Source organism: Chaetodon trifascialis, chromosome 13, assembly GCF_039877785.1.
Source record: "Chaetodon trifascialis isolate fChaTrf1 chromosome 13, fChaTrf1.hap1, whole genome shotgun sequence".
Taxonomy (NCBI): domain Eukaryota; kingdom Metazoa; phylum Chordata; class Actinopteri; order Chaetodontiformes; family Chaetodontidae; genus Chaetodon; species Chaetodon trifascialis.
The window spans coordinates 4,061,781-4,073,512 of NC_092068.1; the positions used below are offsets into that span (position 1 = coordinate 4,061,781).

The 11,732-nt window shown below is 43.3% G+C and overlaps 1 protein-coding gene across 6 annotated transcripts in view; it reads left to right on the plus strand.

The window, feature by feature from the left end:
• Positions 1-9,787, plus strand: part of birc6 (baculoviral IAP repeat containing 6) — a 134,736-nt gene extending 124,949 nt beyond the window's left edge. For all 6 annotated transcript variants that reach the window (XM_070976839.1, XM_070976841.1, XM_070976844.1 and 3 more), the window contains exons 72-73: positions 5,846-5,980; positions 9,121-9,787. In XM_070976839.1, coding sequence (XP_070832940.1) covers positions 5,846-5,980; positions 9,121-9,300 — 315 coding nt within the window. In that variant the 3' untranslated portion in view covers positions 9,301-9,787. The remainder of the gene's footprint in view (positions 1-5,845; positions 5,981-9,120) is intronic.
• Positions 9,788-11,732: the final 1,945 nt, after the last annotated feature.

Here is an 11,732-nt window from a genome sequence, read left to right on the forward strand (position 1 = left end):
GTCTTCACGAGGCAGCATCTTTAGCGCTTTGAAAGTCGACACAGGAATGTGGCAGTTTTATGAGTGGGATTGAGAGGCATCCTCTCACTGACCCGTCGTGATGATCGAGCGTAGATATAGATGTTCCACATCTGCAGCTCTCCGTTCTTTGGCTCACAGCGTTGTTTCTATGTGAAAACCCAGTATATCATTATATGTGTGCTTCCCTACAAGTGTTCCTCCAGCTCTTTGGAGGCTGTGTTCCAGAATGAGTGAAAATCAATAGAGTTGCTCAGCCTGTCCTAGAAGATGCCCTCCATATGAATCAGTTGGCCTCTGTCTTCTTGTAGCTGTCTGATCTGCTGTACAGCTTCATCAGAAGCCTCCGTATCAACCTTTGCTGTTCCAGCTGCTCTCTCACTCTTGATGAATTACAGCAGGCTCGTAACTGGCAACAGCTCCACTATTCTCTAACCCTGTCACAGAGCTCTTGCATGTATCCATCATCTTGACCTCATTTTGAGCACTGCTGCATCCTTATTACAGAAAATGTGTTCTGAAGCTGTGGTGACCGTATGAGCTTAGTGTGGGATTCAGCAGTGGTGCAGATCCCTCCTACAAAATCAACTAAGATTCCATTTTCTAAGAACACTTTATTTGATTTGTTGTGAAAATTGCCTGTTTTCTCCAAGCTGCTGTAAATTTCCACCCTGGTCATAGTGCAACTCCACAGCTAGCAGTTATCATTGAGCTGCCCTGGCTAATGGATGTGTATGTATCCTTACATTTTACCTAATGATGATGAATAAAGGCTGCTGTTCTATCCAGGAGTATTGTGATAATAGCGCTTCTGCTGAGCAGCACTCCAGTCAGTGAATGAGGAAGACATCCATTGCTTTTCTATAGTTTGTATCGACAAGAATGGAAGGGACCACTTTTTATTCAGAGGCACTTTTTGTTTGTTTGCTTGTTTTTCACTGACATGATGTCACGTTTTCCTGCATTATAAGTCACAAAGAACATTTCTTTTTTCTGGTGAGTAAAATTTTTCAGCATTGTTTCCGTCCTGCTCTTTGTTGCCAAGACATAGCACAGTGGTCGTGAACCATGTTTTGTGGAGAGTCTACAGGCTGATCACTCAGGTCCGCTCACTGCCTTGCTCCAGAGCTTTCAACCGGATCACGTGGTCTCCATCAGCGGATGGACAGTTGTCATGGAACTGTAGATGCTCAACTTTTTTATTTTTTCGTAAAGGTGTTCAGAAATTTCATATAGTTGTACCAGTTGAGGTTGTTTTGTCCAACACAATGAAACTTGCACAAATTCATCCACATCACGTTTGATGCCGAGTGCTGATGATGGTTCGACTGTTGTTTTCTTTTTTGTTGTTGTTGTGAGTATTGGATTAGTGGGTGCACTTATGGAGAAAAGATTTTTTTTTTTTTTTTTTTTTTTTATGTGTGTGAGAGAGAGAGACACAGAGTTCAGTGTTACCACACGCTATTTATAGAGGGAGAGCTTAAGAATGGAGTACAGGCTTGAATTATGCAGGAGCAGATTGTCAGGTGGAATTAAGGACAATGGGTCGCATGTTAAAATATGGATCATAGTGTGTGAGCGTGTGTTTGTGTCGGAAAGAAGGAACCAGAGTACACTTGTGAATGTGCATGTTTGAGGTAAGTAAAGACCTTACGGTGTGTTTGGTGTTAGCGAGCTGGGTGCAGCATCGTCACATTCACATTCGTACCAAAGTGTAAGAGACCCTTTGGAGGCACTGACAGGTGACAGCCTGCTCCACATCATCTCAGGCAAAGAGCACCAACACTACCCCCACTCGTGCTTCAGTAGCATAGGGTGAGGGTCAATGTGATGGACCAGACCATCTGATTCATAGCTTGAAGGCAAGAGGGGGTCACATGACAGATCACGCCGTGCCAGTAGAATTGCAGGTTGAGTCCTCTTCCATATATTTTTGGCTGACGTCTGGAGGCCGTGCTCATGTGGATTGAGGACTGCACTCGATGAACCTTCCACAGCTGCACTGAGGATATTGCTGCCTAACACACTCATGTTAGTAAATGTGTGCAGAAACACTTTAAGTCACACAAAATCCTTCCATTCACTGCGTAAAGTATGGCATAGTAACACTCTCACACAGCGCTAAGTGGTATGAAGCTGCCCTGACAGGGAATGGGATTGTTCCATTGAGTACTCAGTGTCGCTGCATTATTGATGAGTGTTAGAGATGGGATCTCAGTTTTGGTGTAACCAAGCCACCAGATTCAGGTGTTAGCTTTCCTCTCAGATTGTGTCGACTGCATGTGTGTGGCAAACTGTAGCAGAGAGAAAGTAGTAAAGGTGTGTGGCATGGCTGCAGCTCAGCAGATATCATGGTGCAGTGTGGTGGTCTGGAAAGGTTTTCCAGCTTTAGTAACCCTCAAAGAAAGAAAAACATTTTGATAAAAAAGTAACACTCCCCTGCATGTTACCTGCCTAAATGTCTCAAAGGCAGTTACACTACTAAAGCTAATCAGCATCATTTTAGCAATGCAAATCTAAGTCTGCATATTTCAACTTTATCTCATCATACATGTTGTGGTATGAACCTCTTTGACTTCTCAGGTGTTGTAGCTTTCGATCATGTGAGCTTGTACTTCGAGCATGAGTTGGAGATATTTCTGCTCCAGCATCAGAGCGGGTCATGGCTGAGATCAGATCAGGGTTATGGCAGGGACGAACGGGAGCGCTGTGAAGCTCTGCCCACTTCCTGTTTCCCTTTGGCACCCATGTTAACCAACTGGGCTGTTCACACAGAGCACACCCTGCGTGGAGCACTGCGGCTGGCTTGTAGTCTGCATAGTTTTTGAGTCTGTACTATTCCCTCTGCCTGCTGCAAGCGAATCACAAGAAAACACTGCAAATCTAATGTAAACAATGTAAATGATATAAATTACCTGATTCAGATAAATCATGAAATATGCAGACCATTATTGCCAAACCTTTTTGTTTTCCTGCTCCTCTCCGAGCTGTCCTCATGTAGTTTAACACACACACACACACACACACACACACACACACACACACACACAGAGGCAGGACGTCGCAGATCATCACAAGGCGATGGTCCTTTTGACACCATTATTGCAGAAGAAGTGATACCTCGCTCATACAGGAGCACATAAAATGTTGTACGTTATTAATTCAGGTTTTTATTATAAAAATCAGCCTGTCGTGTGATTAGACAGCAGAGGAGCAGAGTGTGAGAACTTCTGTTGTGAACTGCCAAGCTTCCTCCTCCTCTGTGTCACTGGTGTTAGTAGGGCAGGTACCTGAGGCCACTGGTGAAATACCCAAAACTAAGAATGTAGAACTTTTTAATAGCTGTTTGATTCTCTCTTGCCCTTGACCCTTCACGTGCCAAGTGCTCCCATACAGCCATTCCTCCGTTCCTCTTCCTCCTTCACTTGCCCTGTGGAATAATGAGTGGACAGCATTACCTCAAAGGTCACTGAGTTTATCTGGCAGCCAGGCTCCATCAGAGGGCCTCGCCCATGACTGCACATATGAACAGAATGTACTTGTGTGTACATGTTGGTGTGCATACATGCATGCGTCCATGTGTGTATAAAGACATGTATTTGCTGAAAGGTCATTTGTCAAGATGCCCTCGTTCAGTGTTTGCTTCATGATCACAGATGGTTTGCATATAGAGCTTCCATACATGCTGTGATCGATGGCATGTCCAAATAGCAGAAGTTAATCAGCTGCTGGTCCTTGCCACATGGAACCCCAGGGAAAACGCTCCCTTTTAGCCAGCGCATGTCTGAACATGTCCACGCATATGTAAGGCATGTCCTTGTGTTTTTATGTTTCCTATCACAGATTGTATACACACTCCATGTCTCGATTGCTGTACCTTGTCGCGTTACAGAAAGCGTGAGCAGCAGCTGATCTCACCACACAGACAGCACACAGCCGTGACCTTGAAACATTCCCTCTCAGCCGGGGACTGTCGCCCACCTCACTGAATGTGACTTAAGCAGCCGAGGGAGTGGGGGGTTGGGTTGGAGGAACAATAGACGGAGGAAGAGATGTGAAGTAGTGGCAAAGATGGAATGAAGATAAAGAGAGCAGAGGGAGATGGAGAAGGAAGGGAGATTAAACACATACCCCAACCCCCAAACCCTCTCTGCTGCCTCTCCTCTCAGCAGATCAGCAGCCCCCATAATAACTACTCCACTCCCTCCATCAGCATAGCAGCTACGGACACATCAGCTACAACACGCACTGCATACTGCCGGATCGGCCCTGGCGACTGTTGCTAGGAAGTTGACTGGAGCAGCAAAAAAGCAGGGGAGTTGGGTGTAGATGATTGACATCAGCTATCAAGCGGTGTCGCACATATAATATCAGAGAGTGACTTGAGCACGCTTGATAATAAACAGCCCCTCAGTAATGGAGAGAGAAGAAAAATACAGCAGTTGATCTTGTGGATTGTTCGTGGTAGTAAAGGAGGAATTTGTATGCTGTGTGTAGCAGGAGCTTCATTCAGCAGCTGTGGAAAGGGTGAAGAGACTCAGATGAAAAGAAAAACTGATGAAAGATTATTTCGTTTTTAATGTCGAACAGATACAAACCTGGAAAATCGTGCCAAAATCCAAGCATTTTAAAACACCCTTAAAATCAAACACATCTTCCACATATAAAAAGCTTCCATGGCACAGTAGCCATGTAGGCAGCAGCCAGTAAAACTGCTTATTTTTGAAGAGTTTAGAGTTGATGAAACTGGGAAACAGAGCTGTGGCTCATCCTGACAGTTTGATGTGTGTCCAGATAACACATGGAAACAGGCTGACAGTGAGAGTGGTCAATGCTGTGTGTGCTGTGTGTGCTGATGCATGTGAGCGGCCCATGAAGGTCTTCAGCCATGCTCATGGTTGTGTGAGGCTGTACCTGTGCACAGCGGTGCTTTGAGCCAAATGCCAAAGATGATATGCTAACATACTCACAGTGACAATGCTTATGCGCTGGTGTCAAGCAGCTGTGGTGCTTCCCATGTTCACATCGTGCTAACATTGCTAATCAGCGCTCCAGACAGAGTACAGCTGAGGCTGAAGCAAATGTCATTTTCTTTGTTTAGCGTTAGAAATTGAAAAATGTGACCTGCTGGTGGCACTATAGGGGCAGTCACCTAAGTCAGTGGAGTTCACTCTCTAAGCACCATGGGTATCTGTACAAAATATCATGAAAAGTCTATGTGATACTTCATTTTTGTTGAGATATTACTCTCTGGACCAAAGTGGGACCAACAGATATTCCTGCAGTCACACTGCTGGTGTGACTTGCCTTACCAACACCTGAGCTCACGGTGCATTCAGAATGAGCATGCTGAGAATTCATCTTGTTGTCTTCACACAAATGTGACCAGTGGAGTGTTTCTGCAGTCTGTGCACATCTGCCCCAAACGGCCAAAGTACAGACTGAAGCAACACTGTGAGTCAGTGTGACAGCTCAGACGGTATCGGATCTCAGTATCTCTTCTCCTGAATTTACAACACCAAGAACAATATGTCTCAATTTGTCTTGCAAAAATGAGATTTTTTCTGTGGAAAAAGCTAAAACTTTCCTGTATACAGCTTGATATACAAGTTATGTCTTGTATCTTTCGCTGTAAATGCCATCCATATTGGCTAATATTTGAATGAGAAGTAAGAAGTAAGATTTAGGTAATAAGATACAAATTATCACTGACAAGCTGTGAATGTCACTGCACTGCTGACTGAAGAGAGGTTTGTCACAGTGAGTTAACTGATCTTTAATATACAGCGTCGTGTATACTAAACACTGCTGCGTGTTGTGTTTGCAGGTGATCCATAAACACTTCTACCTGAAGCGAACAGAGATCATGTGTCAGTGTGAGGAGTGGATCGCCGACATCCAGCAGTACAGCAGCGACAAGAGGGTTGGCCGCACCATGTCCCATCATGCTGCTGCACTAAAGGTAACGTCACTGAAGAGGCCATGTGATTTTCAGGTTTATAGTGTTATTTTGGGTCTTCTGGGATGGGTTTACAGGCTTCAGTGTTCTGAACAATGTTGAGAACAGTGTTCATTGTTCTCTGAAATGTTCTGTTTTAGCTCCTGTCTCTTTAACCCCTCTCCCAAAAAGCCCACTCTGTTCTGATTGGTCAGCTACCACAGGCCAAAGCAGGCATCAGCTCTTGGTTCATTGTTTAGCTGACTTCAAATGATTTCTCTTGACTTTCTCTTCCACCATTAGTCCAGCATCATGGACACTGGAGACAGAACTGTGGCGTATCCTTACGCTTTGACGTGTCCAGACAGCACATGTGCACAGGTTACAAAGAGGCTGAAGAGTGTGTACGCTAACACTCACAGTGACAGTGCTTATATGCTGCCATGTTCACCATCCTAGTTTACTGCTCTCAGTTTTAAGTTGGTCAGAGTAGCTACATTAGCCGAGCAACAACATTCCAACTGATGGTGGAAGCAGATGAAGTCGAGAAATAAGTTTTTCTGAGACCTTCCATACCCTCGTGTCACTGGAGCCAGCGTTAGACCAGAAACAACAGGCAGACTACAAGGTTGATTCACCAGGCTTTAGTGGGTGGGTGGTCACCCAGCTGGAGATGGTGCTGTGTTACAGAGTGATGCAGACAGATGACAGAGGAACAGGCTGACCAGGTGTGTCAGGCAGTTCAGGAGCAGTGTTTTCTGTGGGACACAGGAACTCCCTTTGACGTGGACTCTGGGGTTTTACAGACTTTACAGACCTTTTACATGGACCTAAAAGCTATAGAACACACTAAATCAAGGGTGGGGTCTCTTTTTCTGTCAGGCATTATTTCAGTTTTTACAACATCCTTCGAGGGCCGTACCAGATTATTGAGCACATATATCACACCAACCTCTGCCTTAGCTGGAACTGCTCCTTGATCTCTATGAATGATTCCAGACAAACTGACACTTTGGAACTGTTTAACTTTGTCTGTGCTAGCAGCTCCACAGCAGCAACAAGTCAGTGTAGTCATGTCAGTATAGTGATAACAAAAATATTTGTAATATCTTTTATTAAATTCCTTCAGAGTCTTCATATATAACATACATTCTGTGAGTCTGGACGGACATGAAGCTGCTTGGTTGGCAGAGGCATTCAACCATGAAGTGGCGATTCTAGTTTATATTTCTGAATGGCCAAATGTTGCCCACCCCTGCACTAAAAGGAAGGGAAAAACCCCAAAAGTGTGATGGGACCACTTTAAACGTATTGGATGTAGGGAAGTTGCACAGCTGCTATTATAAAGCAGGTTTCCTGTTTCCATGCTGTGAAATGAGCAGAATAGAAAGCCGACAGTAGCAGGCCAGTTCAGTGCATGTAAACACAGTTTGTGTTGGAGTGTTCTGCTAATAAACAGTGAATTGGCTGCAGGGGACAGCGGCCATGACAGGCCACCTTAATTCCTGTACCCAGCCATCTTCCACTTCCACAAGAGTGTCTCAGGAAGCTCTCCTCTCTTTTCCCTTTGGCAGTAAATAAGCACAATTAATCCTCACTGTAAATAATTCATGTCCACTGATTAGAGACCTGAGCGCAGCCAGCTGTGGTCTCACCTTTGCCATTTAACCTCCATGAAGATGAATGTTTCTTCACCTCTGTTCTGCTTCATTTCCCTCCATCTATTCTATGTTCCAACAGAGTTGACTTTTGATTTTTAGAAAGATTATTGTTTTGAGAATTGACAGTGGGGGGGGGGGCAAACTGTGCCATAGAGCTCCATTGTTGTCCAAAAACTATTAACAAGATTAATAGAGTAATTCCCTCTGCAGACAGTCACAGTGACACGGGTCAGACCTGTGTGTGTGTGGGGGGGGGGTCCAGTGGCGTCATTATCCTGAATGGAAATTAATTAAATGATATCAACATTTAAATGTCAATTAATCATCTTGCTGAAAATAGAGAGGGAGAGGAGAGAGATGAACAGGCACACATGGTGATAAAGAGCGTTCTATGGAGCAAGAGATCAAACTCAGATTTTACCTGCTAATTTGACCTAATTTGAATGTAATTCAGTCTCACTGTGTGGTTCATCAGTGAACAGTGTGCAGCTGCACTGCAGATGGAGTCTTTGCTAACATGCTCACAGTGACAGTGTTGACATGCTGATGTTTAGCAGGAATAGTGTTTGCCATGTTCACCATTTTAGTTTTGCATGTTAGCATGCTGACAGTCGCCGGATTGTTCTTAACACAAAGCGCAGCTGAGGCTGATGGGTCAGCAGTTCTGCAGGTTTCTAGTAAAAACAAAAGTATTTGACAAATGAAAATTTCATGTTAGCATGAGATGAAAGGTCAGGGAATGCCACTGTGCTGCCAGAATACTCACTAGAGCACAAAAAATGTCGATTAATCCACTGCCAAAAATAATTCCCAACAACATGAGATACATGAGATACATTTGTCAGGTGTTTTCTAAAGGTTTGCATCTTCAGTAGGATCCAGTGGGTTTGTAGCTGCCAGCCACAGTCAGGCTGGAGAGGGTGGTTTTGGTCTTTTCATGTGATTCTTTGACAATAAAAAGACTATAGACTAATACTAGACTGATCATTTAACGGTTAATTTGCACATTAATAATTACTCCACAAATGAGATCTGTTCCTGTCGTGTTTATTGTAACATTGATGGACAGACTCTTACACATGTGAATATTATATGCATTGGTACATTCATGGTTCTGACCTCCATACAAGGCCCTTCTCTGTCATGTTAGCAGAAGGGCTTCTTCTTATAACGTGGTGCATGTTTGCGCTTACAGTACATGACTGAATGAGGAAGCAGGCGAGTAGTCAGACCTGTGGGATGTGTCTGTATGAGGGGGAAGAAGAGGGTCTCATGATAGAAAAGCAGCAGGTATAAACTGAGCTGTGTGCTTCACAATGTTATGAACAGACTGTGTTTCTTATGATGTCCCGGCTATCACAGTGAAACATAGTGTTGGACAGAGTTCAGGTTTTTTGTCTTTTGTCATCACAAAAGCAAAGAAAATCCTACAACGCCAGCCTGACTCTGTGTGTGTGTGTGTGTGTGTGTGTGTGTGTGTGTGTGTGTGTGTTCTCCCTGCAGAGACACACGGCTCAGCTCAGAGAGGAGCTTCTGAAGCTGCCCTGCCCCGACGGTCTGGAGCCCGACGGTGACGAGTTCTCAGAGAGGAGCGCCGCCCTCATCCTCAAAGAGCTGCCCAGCCAGGACGCAGAGAAGCCGGGCAGCAGTCAGGACAACCACTGCAGCGAGGGCCAGCTATGAGTCCCTCCCAGCATCTCCAACCCTCCCCCTACCCCTTATGATTATTACTCTCGAAAGGACTTGATGGCTTCAGAGCACAAGCCTCCACTTTGTCAATATTTGTATGTAAAGATCTAATAGCAGAATAACAGAATGCGGGGACGTGGGGAACCAGAACGCAATGAGATGAACTCTGAACTATGCTACTCCCTTATTGAAAACAGTCGACAAAAACTTTTATTTACCTGTAAAAGAGTGTAAACATTTTGTGCTTTTTTCCAATTGTGAAATAACCACTGATTGGTATGTTATTAAACTTGTTTATGTATACATAATGGCAGAGGAAAATTACAGATTATATAAGGGAACTACCTTTAGAGAAGAATGTTTACTGAATGTTGATTTCCTTTTTTGTTTTTTCTTTTTGACTGTTAGAGAACAGTTGTAACCAAGGATATATTGGTCATTCTTTAAGGATACTATTTAAAAAAAGGAGAGAAAAAGAAAACACACGTAACAGAATCTGAGATAAAAGCCCCTCTGGTCATCCGTTGCTTCATTTGATTTCTCTAGGATCATATTCACTTGAATAAAGGCTGAGATGGACATTCTTAAATGCTATGTTATCCCTTTTACAGGCTCCAAATTAAAAAGTTTCATGCTCTGGATAAATATGTTGCCTCTCAGAACTTCTCCATGACCATTTTCCACTGGCATGACTGTAGATCAGAAGACTGTGTGTCAGAGCCACATGGGAAATGTATTTTGAAGGCTTGTGCATGTGTATGTGTGTTTTCTGTGCGTGTGCAACAATCCCCAGTGAGATACAAAGCTGTGATGTGCCTTTGATCTACACCATACCACCAAATACTCCAACAGAGTACCTTTACTGGTTTCTTTGCTATTTCTACAAAATTAATAATTCTGCTATGTCTGACATAAAAACTGCTTTGATCTTTTTTATTATGTTGAACTCCAGTGAACAAAAATTGCACTTTCTATTTTACTCACTCCTTAGGACAGTCACATACTCATTTTGCTAGGACATTAAATGGAGCTTGAAAGTATAGATTGATTGTGCGAATGTTTCTTTGTGCTTTGAACAGAACGAGAGACAAGACGTCCTGGAGAGACGGAGACACTGATCACCTGAGCAAAGGTTTCATTTAGAAAACAAGCTCGCGCAATAGTGACAACCTGTTAGTCAAATGGGGGCAAGACAGGAAAAACAAACATCATATCCATCTTTTCTGAAAAGTATTGGGATTGATTTTGTTTTGTTGTGGTGAATTATCTTTTTTTTTTCCTTCTATTTCATTAAAGTTGAGTTTAATTTTCAGAATGTCTTTTGACAACCCCGAAATGTCAGAACTAAAAACTTTGCTTCAGATCTTTATCTTTCCATAATATCAAATATTAATGGCTGAATAACATCTGAAGGTGTTTCTGAGGAGTTGAAGCATCTCCAGCCATGCCAGCAGCTTTATCTGTTTTAGTTTCACCCTCTCAGCTTTGCATTCAAGCATACTAACCTTTGTTAGCATTTGTCGGCTATTTAGCAATAAACACAAAGTACAGCTGAGGCTGATGGGAATGTCATTGGTCATAAACCAAAGCAGTGGAGACATTAATAATGTCAACCTGCTCGTGGCACCAGATGAAATGTTTAGACCTACTATTCATCCTGAAGTCTGCCGAAGCTCATGACAGTCCATTCAGTCGATGCTCAAATATTTTGGACCAAAGTGGTGGACTGACACACAGACACTGACAACCTTAAAGAAAAATAAAACTAGTAATCAGCTTTTTTTTAACGGGACCCCTTCCACTTCAAACCATTGAGAAGAGGACAAAAAAACTCAGAAAGTCTCATCACTCATGTAAGAGAGCTGAGAGAAGTTTTTTAGGGCTTGACGGTGTAAAAACAAAAAATCCGTCAGAATAGCACCATGTAAGCACGACTGCGGTCATCGACAGCTACACGAACAGACAGCAGCTTCACTTTTTAAAGTTTTTTTACACACATCTGTATTAACAACAAACACAAACTGCAGGTTTTTCCCCAAAAGTGGCAAACTCATCAATTCTACGTACCTCCCATTTATATTATCCAAGTGCCACAGGTTGCTTCGTTTCCTCACAGAAGAGTGAAGTCATAAGTGGGGAATCCATCACTCCAGGCCTCCATGCATTTCAGCTGTCAAGGTGGGAAGAACATGGACATGTGCAGCAGAAAGGCCCCTCTGGAATCAGCCAAGGTATCAGAGAAGTGTTCTTTGTAACATACAGGAGGCGACTAAACTGGGAAGACTCTGTGGGTGATTGGATTTGTCAATTTACTAGCTTTTTCTGGAGCTCTGCACAGCAGCCTCTGGTCTTCAGTGGAAAAAAAAATGTTTTTCCTTTGGAACAGTTAAAACATGACAGAAACAGGAAATTTTCCTAAATGCTTA